We start from the raw sequence: 18470 nt of genomic DNA, 5'->3' as shown, positions 1-18470 counted from the left end.
ATGGTCACCAAACTTACCCAAGGGTTAATCATCTTTAAGGGGAGACTTCGGTAAAATTTATTACAATAACCAGAGTTTTATTTCTTAATTCTTACACGATTTAGTAAAAGTCGCCTAAAAAATCCTTCTGCTAAGTTTTAGGCTATGGTATTATACGCGTTAAAAAAAAGTTTGAACATTCTGAAATGAATATGTATACGCGAAAAGCCTTTCAAAGAAGATTCTTCCGATCGCTGTAAAAAATTCCTTGCGCATAAACTTTCATCGCAGAAGGTTAAAACTTTGCCTCAAATGTTTATACTACCATAATCTAAAAATCTGTGGAAGGGTTTTTTCATACGGCTTGTAGTAACGATTTTCAAAATTCCACCGAAATCTTCCCTTCAAATTCTTCGGCCAAACATTCCGGTCTTCCCTGACGTCACTTCCTGTCTTATCAACAATTGTATTTACCTCTGGTTTGCTGATCTGGGAAGATGAATAGCGTGCCGAGTCGGGCGATGCCGAAGAGGACCTCGCGCTGCTGCATGACATTCCATCGCTGCCAAGACTGCCGTGAAAACTTCCGTGAAACGAGCCTGACAGAGGTCCTGGTGAAGCCGGTGACGCCGTTGGCGGTGACTTTGATCGCACTGAGTCAGCTCGTGACCTGAAAATAAGGTTTCAGGTATTAAAATTAGGTGAAAAACTCCGAAGCCCATTTGGGCGACCACAAGCCGGAAGCCAAGGCAAGTTATCGACGGCAATGACTAATGACAATTATAATTACGAAACACGCTACGTGTATTCGAATCTTGTTGCAACTATAAAAAGTTAGACATACGGATATAGTGTAATTCATTTCGTGACTCTCTACACTGAGAGAAATTTTTAGTTCCGGTTACCGTTCAGTCCTTAAATATTTTCATTTTTTACCACAATCGACAAAATATAGTTCTAGGTAGGAAATGAAAATTAGTTTTCTAGCTGTTACCGGAAAGTCTAGTATCCGTTACTATTCTTTCTGATTACGATCGCTGTTGCTATATTTTCTTGTAAGTGTTGCGAAAATTTAATGCTTGTGCAACAATGAATTGACGTTAAAGCCTTATTTAACTAAAAAAGTAGAGTAAACCGAACAAACTGATTTTGCGTTGCAATTGCCAAAAAAGGATCGACAATAGCGCAAAATGGTTACGCGTGCCTCGTTTTTCGTAATTCCAACAATATTTAAACAGTTTTTTTAACGATACCTGTTTTACTGAATTTTTCTAGTGACTGTAACAAATGAAATTTTTCTCAGTGTATATCAGCTATTGATCGTTCAATTCTATACAGGCAACAGTTTCATGCAAAACTATATCAGGTATCTATAAGGGATGCATCAGTTATTGGGTCAAAATTGGAAAGTTTTATATTTTATTACTTCTAATTAGATACGTGTAGGCTTATAGATTTATAGATCACATTTCCGATAGTATTCAATCTTATTTCCATTCATTTTTTGTGCGGCTATTGTAAACTGAATGCTGTGTTATTTGTGTCCGCGGCGTAAGTAATAACAACGTATTTCACGCTCTAAGGTAATGCTTTTTTTTTTTTTTTTTTTTTTTTTTTTTTTTTTTTTTTTTTTTTTTTTTTTTTATTCTTTAAACCCGATATAACATGTGTAATCTGAGGTCCGACTGGCTCGAGTATTTTCTGCAGCGTGGTTTCAGATTTCTGTTCAACAAGCTCGTGATCGGAGCGAATGTCAGAATTTATTTATGCTTCCGTATACATTATACAATATTATACATTACTCACAGGTTTTGCAGACACGGTATAACAGCACGGTGAAAATTTTATACGTAATACAAGTATGTGTAAGGTAATCACGTGCGGGAATTGTTTCGATTGCAGAATTTGTTTTTTTTTTTTTTTTCTTCTTCTCTCTTTCTTTTTATCACGATTCATCGCATTCGGTGTACAGTAGATGCTGTTTTATATATCACGTCTGTGTATGTTTAAGGTATAATGCACATGTAAACTATAATTTTCTAATTCGTTATATGTAGTTAGTACCTTTCGGGTGAAAACTGGTCAACAAAGCCAACAACCTTCTTTTTCGTTCCACTTCCGCTGAGGGAAGGCATGCTACAATAGGGCAGTCATATTCATCTTTAAAACTCAAAGATTTCACGACAGAATATCCTTATTAGATAATATTTTTAAAAAACAATTCCCTAAAATTCTACTCTAACCTCGTCTCTCTAAATTAAACCAGGAATTAATTGCACGCAACAAAAAAAAAAAAAAAAATTAATTAAAAAAACTTTGTCCAATTTACCGCATTTGCAGCTATATCAATGCGGTTTCACTCGATAACACAAATTGTTGTTTTCGGAGCTTTTTTTGTTGAATCAAGTGTTGTTCCTTAAAATGAAAAACAAAGAATTCTTCGCCGTACTTGAGCATCGTATTTTGTAATGTAGTGAAATATTTTTTCAGTTTGTGTCTACAATGTAATGGAATAATTGTATTAATTTTTACCCTTTGAAGCTCTGGTAACTTTGCAATTCCGACAGAGAGTGAATTTTGCAGTTTGTTTAATTACTTGTTCGTGTAAAAGCTGTGTAACAATAAAACAGATCGTTCTACACGGGAATTTCTATTATATGTACTACGAGTTTACCTCATTTTATTTACTACGTACCTACTCGATTAAAAAACGTTTCCAGGTGCCTGCAATTACGCTAACCGGTAATCAAACTTCATCCGATAAATTACCAGATGTCATAGAAATTAAATCAGAACATTTTACAGATAGTTGTGCAAAAATGTATGTGTCACAAAAATTTTCATCCCGATCTGTATCGAAGAGTCAGAGACTCGAAACCATAAAAATCCGGTCAACTATATAATGCGAATTTTGTGTTTTGCTGAAAGGTTGTAATTTGTTGATTTCTACATGTATACTTATGATCGATAGGAAATTTGGTCGTTTGTCGGAAAGAAAAATTGCGCACTTCTGAAAAATAATGATTACAATGTAACAGAGTTACAACAGTTGAATTTCTAGTAATTCGTATATCTACCGGTGAATTGAAATTATAAATATACCTGATACACTAGCGGGAAAAAATCTACCTACGTCAAGTAGATCATTCGCCAAGTCATTTAATTAATCGGGCCTCGCAACAATAACAGTAAAAAAAAAAACCACAACATAAAAAAAAAAAAATTGTTTTTCCAATACCGATAATAACGATAGTAACAGGTTTGTAAAAATAGGCAATACAAAGATGCAAACACACACGGAGTTTACAATATCCAAATGAAAATTCTAATCTCACTAAAGTTACTCGATCACGAATGCCGAAAAATATCGGACTTAGATGTCATAAAAAAAAAAAATGGAACAAAATTAAAATCGAGAAATGAGGTTTCAGGGGCGTATTTACGTTCATACCTGTTTGACTTTGGGGTGGCGACGTCTTTGGTCTCGGAGGTGAATTTCCTCTCCGCTCTACCGCCGTTGAAAAGTTCGATCGTTTCCCGGGTGACAGTTTCTAGCATCGGTTCGCCGCCTCTGCGACCCTTGCTGAAGGTTCTCTGGTCGGTTTTGCGGACCATAACCACCCTCGACAAGGGTTGGTTGAATTCGTGGCCGTGCATCGTTGGGGGAATCATTGCGAGTGGCTGAGAGAGCGGACCTCCGACCCGCGGAGATCTGAAAAAACACATGATACGAACGGTTAGAAATCTCACGAGAATCTCAAATCTATCGTATTAAATACAATTTTGCTTCATGGTTGGGACGGGGTTGAAGTTCCGAATTTTAAAAGTTCCGAAAGTGCCTGATTCGGAATTTTTTGCCGACGAAAGTTGAAGTGAAGAAATCGAACTTTCACGAAACAACGAAGTTACGAATTAACCGAAAGTCGACGATTCAATAGTTCAATTCGTTGCGCACATTTTTATCTATGTAATGAAATACAGAATCAGGGTCAAAATGTGAAATTGATATATTTACAACAGATGAGATACAATATCGAATATCCAAAGGTGCCAAAATTTTCACAATTCACAGGATTTCAAAACGTTGAGTCAAAAAATGGAAAGTTAAAATATAGAGAGATATGAAAGTTTAAATAACCAAAATAAATAATCATCAGCAGTGAATTTATATATATTTTCCATATTTTTACATTTTATCAGACAAATCAATATAATTAACAGTTTTCTTTATTTTCGTACCGGAAACTCTGTATTTTTTTTTACATTTCTGTACTTTATACATATTTTTGTAATTTTCTGTACAGTTCTGTAATTTACACAAATTTTCTACATATCTACATTTTTTCCATCATCAATTTAAATTCTTCTTTAAGGCATAGCTTTTCTCTGAATAAAAATTTTTCCAAAAAAAAAAGTTTCGCACTATAGAATACTGTGTGTATAGAACACATGTTGTTTTTATTCTCATGAATATTTACTGATGAAATCTGATCAGGTAATTTATTATTGCAATTTATCACCGTTAATCACGTATGCTTGTTTCGTTAAAGTGCTTAAAAATAAATATGTTTTATCTATATATAACAGAGTATCTTCAATCTCGGATGAGAGCACGGTCCATTAAATCAATGGCGTTATAAATTAACCATGCATGCTTCATTCGCAACGTGCAGTTAACCGCGAACTATTCCTAGTTAGCAAATTAAGCTCGCGTCCATGTGACTTTCAACCATCAGCAACGAGTGAACGCGTTGCGCTAAATTTACACGTAATTAAACATGAAAGTGCACATGTGTGAAATATTTAACCACCACAATGTCTGATGTATGTATATATAAATTTTTTTGTTAGAATTTTGTAGCTCACCAATCAATTTTGATGCAATTAAATTTTTTTTTTCAGATACGGAATGTAAAAATTTTAAATACAATGTTTGGAAAGTAATTTACTATTAAAAGTAGAATTGATTTCAGTGATGTTATTTATCATTGAAAGTAGAGCTTTACAAATTAAAAATCGTTAACTGACTTCCTTCTTCATAGAAAATCACAAACTATAGAATTTTTCAAGAAAAATTTGATGATATTTAGTAATAAGTTTTAACATTTTGCCGTAAACTATACAAATAATTAGTTGACTTTACTGTGAATTGAACTTTGAGCTCGAATAACTTTGGAAGGATACAATTTATCAAAAAATGATAAGAGACACTTTTTGTAAAGGGTTCAATTTCTTATAAAAATATGTATGACTCATTTGGATTTGTTTATTGATTTATGAGCTACAATATTCTAAAAAAAACAACCTCTAAATATTAATATTAAGAGCTCCGCTTTTGACAGGCATCTTTTCTCACCCTTCCGAAAGTATTTCAGAGAGGGTTAAAGAAAAAAAAAATACACGTATATTTACAAGATTAATCCGCGCGGTTTGAAGTTGAGTTCACATGGGTTATGTATATAAAACTATGTACAAATTTCTAAAGCTGTGCACCGCATATAATGAAATTTTCCAAGCAATTATTATAGTAGTTGGTTTTGTACACATGCATACAAATTTATATAAATATATGCACAATACATATGTAAGCAGTAATGTCGCATATAAATCTTGTTAACTCTCACTTAATTCCAGAGTTCAGCAGGACTTCGGTGTATCGAATTCTCGGTAAATTTCCCCTATCCAAACTTATTGCCAATGCTGTTTTTTAACGATCGATTTCTTTATAAACGGTACTTTACAGTTTTCGCCTAAATCTCACAGATTTCGAATTCTTCTGTGACATTTATCTACAGCGCATATAATTGGACTGATTTTTTTCGTGTTTCATGTTTATCTTTTTCAGTTTATCTTCCATTTGAATTCAGATTAGTTCGCTTCTGCATATAATTATGATAAGTTTATGTAAAAAATAAAATCAGATATTTTTTTTATCAATTTCCTTCCAAGTCATTTTAGATAAATATGCATCCCATAAAAATTTGATATACGAACGCTATTTTTACTTCTAGGATGGTTATAACTTTTTCTTTTCGCACAATCATTTCTCACAAATTGACTGAAATTGATTGATAATGTTTTGCTTATACTTCATCAAAACAAAAATAATAATAATATTAAAAAAAAAAAAAAAATCAAACCTATTTTCACATGCGTTGTTCACTTACACAAATCAGAGCAAAGAAAGTATCTAACACTTGATTCGGTACATTTGTCTTTTGATCTCACTTACAAACCGACGACCCTCAATTAATCCAAAAAAAAAAACGAACCGATTGGGTCAATCAGATGAACGAAATTTTACATATTAACTGAAGTAAACTGCGTTCATTATTCAACAATTGAGTAGAACTAGTGACGAAAGAAAGAGCATGAAAATTTTGAATTCAGTCCACACAGCTCATTTTCAATGACGCAGTAATATTCATGTAAACGTTGGCAGGTTTTATTAATATTTTCAGAATATTATTTTCTATGCTACAGTAAAGAAATATCTACCTATGCGTGGTAATTGTTTTACATTATTTTGTTCCTTTTCAAGTTCAATAACTCGCGAAATTGCAAAACTTTGAATAGATCTGTAGAGGAAAATTCGAAATCGCAAAAGTATATTATAAGCATCATGGAGCGCAATATGAAAAATTGCAAATATTTGTATGAGATCGAATTGCAATCATTATAAATTTGTGTCGCGTGAATGTTTTAAGAATGTTTTGAGTACACCAAACCGACATATTTCCCAACGAATATTCCTGTAACAGAGTTTAGAAAAACATTTCAGTTGCGTAAATTTCCGGCTTCGTGAAATTTCATCGCTTTAACCTTTCTTAGCTTTTGATTTTCGATATTTCTACGTTCGGAATCATGGTTATTTTGATTTTCGGTTTTTCTGACTTATTACACCCACTGATTGAATAAACTACGCTATGTGAGAAAAATTCAATTTTCGGAATTCTGCTCTATCGAAACTTTACTTTACGGAACTTTGCTCTATCGTAACATGAATTTTCGTAATCTCGCATATGAGAACTTTGAGCCGTCACGTTTCCATACTGAGACAAATTTTTAGTTCCGGTTATCGCTCACTCCTTGACTATTTTCATTTTTTACCACAATCGACAAAATACAGTTCTAGGTAGAAAATGAAAATTAGTTTTCTAGCTGTTACCGGAAACTCTAGTATCCGTTACTATTTTGCGTTGCAATAACCAAAAAAGGATCGACGATAGCGCAAAATGGTTAGGCGTACCTCGTTTTTCGTAATTCCAACAATATTCAAACAGTTTTTTCAACGACCCGTGTTTTACCGAATTTTTCTAGTTACTGCAAAAAATGAAATTTTTCTCAGCGCATCGTTCCAAACTTAGTTGCTTCGGAAAATTTCGACTTCTTTACTTCAAGTTTCGCCACGAAAAACGTCAGAATTAATCGCTTTCGGAACTTTTAAAGTTCGTAAATTCAACCCCACCGCAGATTCGTCACTTACTTTACAAGAGAAGAATCAGTCTAACCGCGATGCAGTGAAAATATAGTTACAACAATGCCGAATACACCGTTATTCCCATTTCAATCAGGCAGCCCTTAGCGTCTATATATCGCATCAGCCCCAGGTATCCTCAACCACGATTACCAGTCCAACTGACAGCAGCCCGTGGAAGATGGTTTTCAGGCTGGTTCAGTGACTCTCGGCACCCACACCACGATCATTGGCCATAATGACCGTCGAGCGTAAGACGTCGTTAGGATCCTTACAGTAAAAGCGGCTGGTCCAGCGAGCAACGGGGCGACGGGAGAAACTGGCACGAATGTTAGGTACGCGAGCCGAATTCAACCCAACGACAACTCAACTTCACTAAACTAAACTGAACCGAACTTTACTGAACTACGCACTACGAAAGAGAACCGAGAACTGAGAACCGAGAACTAGCCGCTATGGTCGAGACCCGGTGCAGAGTTGGTGCAGGAATGAGAATCTTGGCACGAGGTGCGGGGAAATCGGGGTTCAGAAGAGGAAGTTATACGAGGCATGGGGCACTACTCGGTACCCGGTGAACGGAGAACGGTAGGGGAAAAGGCGATAAACCTTTTTTTTTATTTCACTTTTTTTTATTATCACGGTGTCCTGGAGATTTACTCGAATTTTGATTGTCCTTAGAAAGTTCTCTAATCTGTCCATGAATTTTCATTGTTTTCTGCAAATGTTCTATTTTTAATGTACTTCGATTTGTTACGGGTTTTTTTTTACCGAACACCACAGGCATACATGGTGAACTTTCGGGATATCAGTTCGTCGTACCTGTCTTGGAACGATTGTGACAGTGGTCAAGAACGAATCGACTTCGCCGTCTTGTTGTAAAGTTAGAAAAAAGAAGACAAAATTTTTTCAGACAAGATTTTTATGAACGGAATATTCAAAATACAGGTATATGTCTGGCGTTTATTATTTTTTTTTTTTTTTTATCTCATTCAGATTTTACGAGATTATTTTGTTCGAAAGTGATTGGATGAAAGTAGATTTGTGTTCGAAGGACGGTTTCATTTTTGATTTATAACTGTACTTTAACGTAAGATTTCTTGAGTAATTTGTACTGTTTAAATTTTATCCATTTTATGAAACTTGTTTGCGAGTAAATGAAATTCAGCCTTAGCTGTGTAACGGTAAAAAAAAATAAATAAATAAATTCGGTACAGCTTTCGAATTGTTAAAAAAAAAAAAAAAAAATTTACAGCACTGTTTCATACTGTTAACACTTTCTGCAATTTTCTATGAGAATTTTGACTATCAAAACAAATTATGTATCAATATGACTAAATTTTACGAAGAAACTTATTCTTACGAACTAAGCCTCCTTAATATTATTATCAGTATTAACCTTGACGAAATTGGAAACTGTGCGCAGATTCGGTCACGTAGAATAATTGTTTCCTTGAAAACACGTTTGCCTTTTGCAGCATGTAACGAAAATGAACCCATCGTCGTCGTATTATTATAGTTATGAATTTTAAAAACAAATTTTACTTGATATTCAGAAATTTTTTTTTTCCCAATCGGTTACTAAAATTGAGTCTGCTTAAAATTATTCGCAGTACCACTGATTTCGTATTGACCCAATTTTCTTGTCAAGTTCGACATGTACCGGCAGTCTTCTCAAGAAAAAAGTGAGGCACCAATATTGTGGGATTTAAAATATACCATCCCTGCAAAGATGTCTCAACTACATATAATTTCCTATTAAGTTTCCGTCACGGAAAATTATAGTCACTTACCATCGACCGACAAGCAGGTGTAGGAAAATAAAAAACGAATAGCAAGAAAAGATTTTTATCGCATAATTACTCGGCGTTATTTTATTAAAAAAAAAAAAGAAATGGAAATTACAGTAGTATAAACCATTATTACAAGTGACTGTGGCAGCAATATAAAATTACTACGTCTAACATCGTTTGGGATGTATAAACACACGCGTCATTTTATTTCCAGGCAATATCCAACCATCCAGAGTGATCAAACCTGTATTTTATTATGATAATACGATACAAAAAAGTTATTGGCGTTTTTTATCGCCGAAGATTGATTTCCATCGCGTAGGTATTCTGAATTTTCCTTATACCGGACGATGTTTTTTTAAAATAAAAATTTTTAAACATGTATAATTTTTTAGTAAACATACCGAAACACCTAAAATTATTAGAGCGCAGGATAGCGTTGATTAGATAAAACGAAAACGGGCTTAATAATAATACTTTGAATGGACGGTATAATTCTTGCTCTCGGAAGGAAAGTGTCGATTTACCAACGAGTTTCTAATATAACCACGCGTGGCAAAAAGACGTTCGTTTCTGCAGAGCAACGAGGCAGAGAAAAGTGTTGAGCGGAAAAATGCCGAGCTGCGTTAGCAAAATTTCTTTACTATACGTTACCAAGATAGGATTTAGTACCGCAAATTTTTTTTCTTTCGCTTGGCAACAGGCTTGAAAAATTAGCAAGAACTCACCTAAACTTGCTAAATTCACGCTGCGCTAGCAAACACTTTTACATCCACTTATATTAACACTTGTTTATCTTTCCTCGGTCAGCGATTCTCTTTGTCACTCGCGTAACGTGTACGTCTGCATTACGTCTTTTTCAAATCTACGATATTTTGGTCCTTCATTAATCATAAGCAAACGTACGGTATAATATACATTATTTTCGGTACTATACCTATAAGTATGCATAAAATATGTAGAGTAACCGGACAGTTGTTTTTAAAAGAATAGACTATATAACGCAGCGAGGTGGATAAAAACACTTTACCGTTTCGCACGAGCAACGACCGCGTCACGTATCACAGTAGTTTTCTAATTTTTTGAAAATAAAATCAGGTGTAAAGTAAATTCTGAAATCAATTGCAACGAAACTTTCAAAAATTCCATCCAACACTAAATGAATTTCCTATGAAAATAAAACGAGTATCGTTACTCAATCTCCGTTTAGGATTTCAGCTATTAAAAATTGCGAAAAAAATTTGGAATATATCCGGTGGCAAAAAAATCAAAATTTAAAAAAGCGAAAGAATCATCTACGTTTCGTATACTCAGGTGGACGCCATTTTGCTTTGTTAATATAAATTACGGAAGTTAGTAAAGTTTCGTGGCAGGTCGATCTTTATTCATGTATGGGAAAAAAAAAGCAAGGAAAATAGATGAATGTGTTATATAAGCGGATATTTCTATGCAACAAACTGCCAAAGAAAGAACTTTGCACGCTGAGACTAAATCTCTGTAAGATTGTAGCCGACAAAGTTACCGACCCGACCATAAGAGAGGAGTTTCAACTGGAGTCATCGTGGATGAGTATAGTTTGAATCATCAGACTCATAAAATATCACATTTTCGATTACAAACCCGTATCCAAACCACAAATCCCGGAATTTGAGAGTCATTTGATCGTTTCAGTTAAATTTGGCCAAGATATCAGGGTACAGAAAACATCATGCGAGATGTCGGACTTTAATTACATTATAACGTTAAGTAAGCGAGGAGTAATCTCAGATTTTCAAAGCAGACTGTACGTTCGGTGTGCTTGAAGGAAGACGCGCAGGCGTCTACTTCGCGGTAATTTCACAGTCTATGGTTCGACTGGCGATTGGATTTCGCTGATAAAACAGCAAAATAAAAGTATAAATAGCGCCGGTTATCAGATCTGCATAATCGTTGCATCAGCCGGCTGTGAATCCGTGACGTTGATTACCTGCTGATCAGAAGCCTCGTTCAACCTAACCTAAAATCGGAAGTACGCGACGATCAGCCATGATGTAAATGGCACCTTATAAAACTCCCTCAACTTTACAGAGGTTGATTATAAACGACCTAACCTTAGCGTGACGATTATAATCCAAGTAACTCTACGGACCCCGATGATGAAGGGCGTCCATTAATATCGTGAGTTGTTTTTTTTTTTCAAATTTTGGACCCCCCCCCCATTTTGAGCTCACGTAATTAACGGACTTCCCCTAAAACAATTATCTCCTATGCTTACACACACGAGTTAACTGTTTTATCATCGGGGTTCCGTAGATAACGATAATCAAGATAGAGATTCGTCGCTGATAAAATCACGGAAGTTATCTCACGTTGCGCTGCTGGAAATGATGCTCTAATCAATGCAGCCGGCGTGGCATCGGTCCACTAAATATCAATTTCACGGTCATCTCGCGTCCATCCAATCCGCCCGCGAACCTTTCACCCGAGACGCTGCGAGTGCGCAGATCGCTCGTCTGCGCCTGCGCACTGATACCGCTATTCGCCGAGCTAATCGACGCGCGTCAAGCCGCTCCGGCCTGCTGCACGAATCACGTGCGTACGTTACGATTCTAGCTACTGGTTTACGCACTTGGAGCTAACGCTGCGCACGAGACAACGACACGTGCTCGCGGCGTTATTTTATTGTGAACGGTCAGGATGAGGTGGGAAAATGCGTCCTGTTTTCAGTTTGATTATACATTTTTTAAATTTATCACAGACTCTAGAATTCGAGCGTTGACAAAATATTTGGAGTGAAAAGTTGACACGGGTTTTTCGCTTTTGTTTTTCGTGTTATGACGTAATTTTATTAAATTTATGATAATCGTTAATTCTGACGTTTCGCACTATGGAAGTATACTGAAAGTATAATCACAGTGTTTCAAAGTCAAATACATCAAATCATGGATGTTCACATCTTAAACTTTGAAAAGCATGATTCTGGATACATTTTTTTTGATAATAACAACTGCTTGTAGCCTCGTTTTTTTTAAGCAAGTTTTTGCATTAATCTGAACTTCATGAATCTAAAAAATAAAATTGAGGTTTGGCTTCACTATAATAGGAACCTAATGCATCTAATGATTGAATGAATACCACAATGACCAATTCATGTATAGTGACATTGACAATTACACCTTATATAAGTTACATCAATTACTGCAAATTGAAAACAATTCTTTACAACATTTCTCAGAATATTGATACCTACCTAATTTCTACAATATCAATTTCACTGTGCAGTAAATTTCACGAAATTTCTCTCAGAGCATATACAATGAAACAGTTTGTCAGTCTCAAACATCCGCGTTGAAACTTGATTAATATGTTTGCAAATTTCTTTGAAATTCACCGTTTGATATTTAAAGTTTTAGACAAAGTCTCAAATAAATACTAAATAGATGATCTTAACTTTACTAACGTGAACATAATCCAACGAAAAAATTCTAACCTTGACTTTCATTTCATAAGAATTATATTCCCCAACATGCAGTTTTATACCTCGTACAGTCGATACACGTATCTAAACAACGATCAAAAAGACGTACGGTAACTAATTTACGTAATTAATATCATCACGCGGAGTTCATTGCCACCATAATAATAATTAATTGTTTGGAGAGACGCGGTAGCTATGCTCAAGAATTATAGACTTTGTATCTATCATCGCCGATGATTCCATTTCACACTAAGGTACCGAATGATGACTGGAAATAATTTTATTTTATAACTGTTAAGATTCTAGGAGATTGATTAACAGCACTGATCAGTTCGCACAAAGAATGTTCGAATGGAATAAGATTGTCGATTTTTGAAAGCAATACGTAGGTATTGAAATTCTCAGAGGATATACTGTACCTTCTTTCTTTCATCTCTTACGTACAGTTTTTAAAAGAGAATTTATTTTTCACAAGGTTTTCATTAGCAATACTTGTACCTTGTACCTTGTTGAAAATAATTGCAATCAGGTCACGTATTGACAATTCATAGATAAACAAGAAATCGGTGATAATGATGTCGAGAATGGTTTGACCACCTTTCGACTATTTAACTTTGTACCACGAGGACGAAAATAGCTACGAATGTGAAAACCGCATCAAAGTATCTATGATATGAATATGCAAACACGGAGGGAACCATTTCAAGGCAAGGTTTCTGAATGAAAGCAACCTATTTCGCCTTTAGCATAAACATAAAAACATAACTGGACATACCAATCCATGTGGGTGAGTGTACCTGTAAAGTACAAGTATAGAGGCACAGTAGCAGCACACGTTCCTTAAATTGGTATGAAATAGCAGTTTACCGGTTTACAGTTTCCACCATTGCGCATTGCGTGCTTAGACATGCCCGGTAAAAGAGGTACCTACACGTGACATCAACGATAAATTCACGACACATCCCGTAGGACGCTCGACTACAGGAACCAGGCTGCGGACAATGTCACACGGTTGACAATGGAGCGATTCTCGTATTCCGTATCTCCGAAATTAAATATTCCATGTGGAAGTAAGTAGAACGCTCATGCTCAATGCTGCATATACATATATATATATATATATTCGCGTGGAGGAAAGAGAAAATACGCAAAATGTAACACAGCGAATGCTGTCGCATTGTGTCGCATGAATAATTGTCCAATTGTCGCAGCACAATGCTTGCCACAGGCCACAGAAGTCGAAGTCAAGAAGAATACATAATGTGGCATTGAAAATTTCCAGCAATATCTTACACCTCGTTCTCGTAAGTAAAAATACGGAAAAAACGCACGTATCGAGCTTGTTTCGAGGCTTCTTCGTGTTGTTCTTTGAGCAAAAAGGAAAAAAAAAAATTAAATAAAAATCTACCGCGATAAGAATTAACTTGATGGCTTCTTCTTCGGCGAACTATCCAGAGACTACAGGGAATGTTCTAAGCTTGGGACTTCCATAGGAGGTGATTAATGTAGTCTATCACCTTAAGCACTGTGTATACTGTACACAAAAGACAGAAACGTGCCGTTTCACGGCCATTCGCAGTACCAGGTAGTAAATCCATCCGGTAGGGAGTTCAAATAGTGAATGGATCCGCGGCGTAGGTACGTGAGAGTGATGGAAACGGCGCTATCGGTATTTTAAATTCAGTAGTCGCATGACGTGAAGAATTACACACTTCGAGTATACCGAAGTACTCTTGGTCACAATCCCATATGGTAACCTCATGAAGCACTTTACGAGCACGTGACTCCGTGGCGTGCTTCTAATTAATGCCGTTTGTCGTATTAACGATGCCAATTACTTTGATCGGAATCGATGTCACGGTTGGAAGTCAGTTTTATGAATGTAAGATTTATCTTGTGTTTCGACATACGAACGCGTTCAAAGGCGAATTTGATAGTAGTTCGGAGATTTTCTTTCTCCAAAGCAACTAGACGCTGAGAAACTGGGTCTTCAATTGCACATCGGAACCTGAAATCGATTTTCCACACCCCCAAATGCAAAATGTGAAACGTCCCAAGTGCAAATAAAACACAACGAGACCGGAGACTGGCAGGGAAAAAGGTGGATCAATACGGGTGGAGGTTTAACGTATTTCATGCACGAAACCGAACGTATTACAATTTACTAATTTGCGTCTACGATCAAGTAGACATACTTTGATATTGATTGAAATAAAAATATTTCAAGCCGAGTTACCGAACATTTATCCAAAAAATACGACTTTCAAAATTGTTAATTTTATACAGCACTTTATGGGGATGACATGCTGCCCGCATTTCCAAGTGATAATTTGTATACTGAATGATTCTAGATGTCCGATACAAACTATCCTACGGCTATGAAAAATTCTAAAGAAACCGTAACGACGATAAAAACAGGGGTTTATACCTCAAATAACTTTTAAACGAGTCAATTTATCAGAAAATGATAAGAGAACTTTTTTGAAGAGCGTTCAATTTCCTACAAACATGTGTCTGCGAATTTTTTTTTATAACGCATCGTTGGCTAGTTATAAAAATCAGAACAAGCAAAAATCATTTTTCCCGGATTATTCTTATGGAAAGTAGAAAAGTGCAGCTTCTTAATGTTAATATTAAGAGCTCAAATTTTAACAGCCGAGAAAACAATGGATCAGGAATGATACTGATCTGAAATTTTTCTTTCGTACATCTCTAGAGAGGTGTACTGTGTCGAATTTTCTTCGTCAATTTCAGAAAACTACTGGAATTCTAGCATGATGTTCCGCAATATGGAGAATGCTAAATTCGACCTTGTTTTGGTGTTCAGCAGCAGAAGATACCGGCAAAAATATTATTCTGTATCTATTGCTCGAGCCTTGCACCTGAGAAAGTACAAATTATCTTCTGGTGCTACAAAAAACCTGTGATAACAGAGAATAAGACCAGAAACATTGTTATTTGTTGCAGGAGTAACGGAATTTGCAAAACGTGTGAGTGAGACACAAAAACCTAACGAATACTTACGGACTGCACTGAACGATTAAAGATACTGTATCGACGCCTCTTACGAAAAGTAGCACGTTTCAGATTTTTTGCGAAAACTAGCACGCTTTGATTTTCACCGCAAATACTAGCATGTTTCGGATTTTACCGTGAACACTATCGTGTTAGCATGTTCGTCAAACCGAAACGACGAATATTTCTATTCTGCGACGTTTTATCATTCTGTAAAATATACAAATGACGTATTGAAGTCATTTCGACTATCGCACATCGCACAAATCTTCAGAAAATCCTTATCGCACTGATCGAAACGTGTGAATTTTCGCGGCGATAACTAAAACGTGCTAGTTTTTGTAAGAAATCTGAAACATACTACTTTTCCTAAGAGCCGTCGGTATTACAGTAACCTGCGGTAGTCGAGGGTGAAAAAACGGCAGTCAAGGGAACGTTTGGCCGATACTTTGAGTTAAGAAATGTTATCTGTTTGTAATTTTTAACTGCAGGTCAATATGGCGCGCGATAAATTTTATATTTCTTGGAAAAACCTATCATAATCAATAAAATTCCTTTTAAACTGTAATCTTAGGAGTAACTTAACATAGTGAGTCACTATGAAATTTGAGCTGTGTTGAATTTGACGCTACTTTTTTTTTTTACAACGGAGATACTACGTACGTAGTGATTTCTTTCGTTTGGAATAGTAGATTAGCAGATTTTTTTGGCACGTACGAAGATTTTGATAGAAAATTCGAATAATTCAAATTAATATTTTTAAATTGTGAACATAACTTTCACCAGAAATCTGTACGGCTTACTCAAATTTTGAACTAGAATATTTCCTTTCATCGATTTACCCTAATATATACGATGCGTTCTACATAATATTCGGGATATCAGATACGGATCAAAACATAAATATATGGTACGTTTGTTTAGCTGCGTGTGTTCTATACTTGTAGAAGCTGGAGATTAGGTTTTGCGACGATACATCGATTCGTTCAACGGTCACGCGACAACGAAGACTTAAGGTGACGCAATACTCCCACCCTTATCGACCGAGCAAACTCACCCTTCTTCTCCCTGTATTAAATAAACAAACGAACGGAAAGGGTTCAAATTTCGACGGTGCATCGCTCTTTTGTATCTGAATCCACGAAAGTCTTGTACTTTTCTCAAATTCGCGAAGGCCTTTGCTCGGTCGGTAAGAGTAGGAGTACCACATGACCTTAAATATCCTCGGTTTCGGGTTCTCGATAGTTATCCCTGTCCCTCGACTTGGGTAAATCACAGCGTTGTTATTGCCGTATAAATTCCAATTTCAGCACTTTTGCCAAGTTATGTTATACGAGTTAAGAATACCGTTGCTTTCGCAGTGAAGTTTAATGCCATATAAATTGTATAATACAGCTTTCTATCCAGACTATTCGACATTTGAAATTGTATCGTTACGAATATCTGTTCAAAATTCATGTCGGCATTCCGCATTCTCCGTTTTACATAATATACCGTTCGAACAACTGTTTTCATTTTGTTTTAAAAATCGAATAATGTTAGCTATTTGTTATTGTGTAATATTCCGCAAACGTTCAATGATCTTGAATTCGGAATCATTTTAACACGATGGATTCTAAATCTTTATAAATTCTTTCGCAGAATTATACGAAAAATCCTAACCTGGCCCTCTGAATATCTGTTGAAATTTCACCAATGACAAACATTTTCAAATAGTTATCTAGACACGTTGAAAATAAATTCACAAATGAATTATGCGTAGTTATTAAATAACTAGCGAAATTTTAAGTACTTATTTTTCCGAAATTATTCTGAAATCCGCAGAATGTACTGTTTTAGAAACTAAAAAATAGCAAAACGTTACGAAAACGATTAGTCTTCAGATATAAAAATAGTTTAATACATGTCCTAAAACATCGTCGTAATGAAATTTGAAGCTGTTTAGAAAAATGCGTGAGTATATATTTTTAATACGTGTACTAATTAGGTACACCTTCCATAAATCACTCGAATCGTTGATTTAACATTCTATATTTCGAAACACAATCAAGGTAACGATTAGAAAATATTGATTCCTACCAAAACCTGAATAATATCACGTATATTTTCTGTTTCAATCGTTCGTGAAATATACAATAAAATTTCTACACGCAATACTGTAATCACAGAAATTTCGCTAATAGCTATACGGGAGTTGCTTTATATTGAGCATATACGTACGCATACCAATATACCTTTCTATTCGAAAGTCCATATACACCGAATCCTGAAAATACCGAAAGGCGAGTCTCCCGCAGCTATAATCGTGCATGGAACGAATGTAAGCGTTGTACATAATCTTACTTTAATCGATCAATTCCTTCAATCGAACCGAACCGATACCGGCGTACGGCTATTACGATAATGAGTATTCAGCATCGTCCGTATAACGGTGTCCCTAATCTATACCTCATTCTAATCGTGAGCCATTAGATGCACAACCATGGATAAGGGAAAGCTGGAAGCATGATATAACGCAGTAAAAAACGCGTTTACCGATAATATGCGAATTTGATAAACACCGAAGATTGATTTTTGATACAATTTGCATTAAGATTGATCAAAAATAATCGATTAATTTTTACGGTTCTAATCTGGTCGTGTTCGATTACTATTTTTTTTTTTTTGACTCGAGTAATCGATGCATCGATTATATTTTTAGCGTCACTGGGAATTTGTTTATTTTTTTTTATTTTCAATTCAGATTTCGAAA

General features: G+C 35.5%; 1 protein-coding gene across 6 annotated transcripts in view; it reads right to left on the bottom strand.

Moving 5' to 3' along the window:
- LOC107227183 (secreted protein PRY1) overlaps positions 1-18470 on the bottom strand; it is a 56085-nt gene that overhangs the window by 4013 nt on the left and 33602 nt on the right. For 3 of the 6 annotated variants that reach the window (XM_015668245.2, XM_046730156.1, XM_015668247.2), the window contains 3 exons: positions 3431-3691; positions 2044-2115; positions 454-649 (listed from right to left, as the gene is read on the bottom strand). In XM_015668245.2, coding sequence (XP_015523731.1) covers positions 454-649; positions 2044-2115; positions 3431-3691 — 529 coding nt within the window. Of the gene's footprint in view, positions 1-453; positions 650-2043; positions 2116-3430; positions 3692-7465; positions 7598-7731; positions 7882-18470 lie in introns of those variants that run through there. The other 3 variants (XM_046730157.1, XM_015668248.2, XM_015668246.2) reach the window with 3 other exon arrangements.

Source organism: Neodiprion lecontei, chromosome 2, assembly GCF_021901455.1.
Source record: "Neodiprion lecontei isolate iyNeoLeco1 chromosome 2, iyNeoLeco1.1, whole genome shotgun sequence".
Lineage (NCBI taxonomy): Eukaryota > Metazoa > Arthropoda > Insecta > Hymenoptera > Diprionidae > Neodiprion > Neodiprion lecontei.
This window is presented reverse-complemented; position numbering and strand designations above follow the sequence as displayed.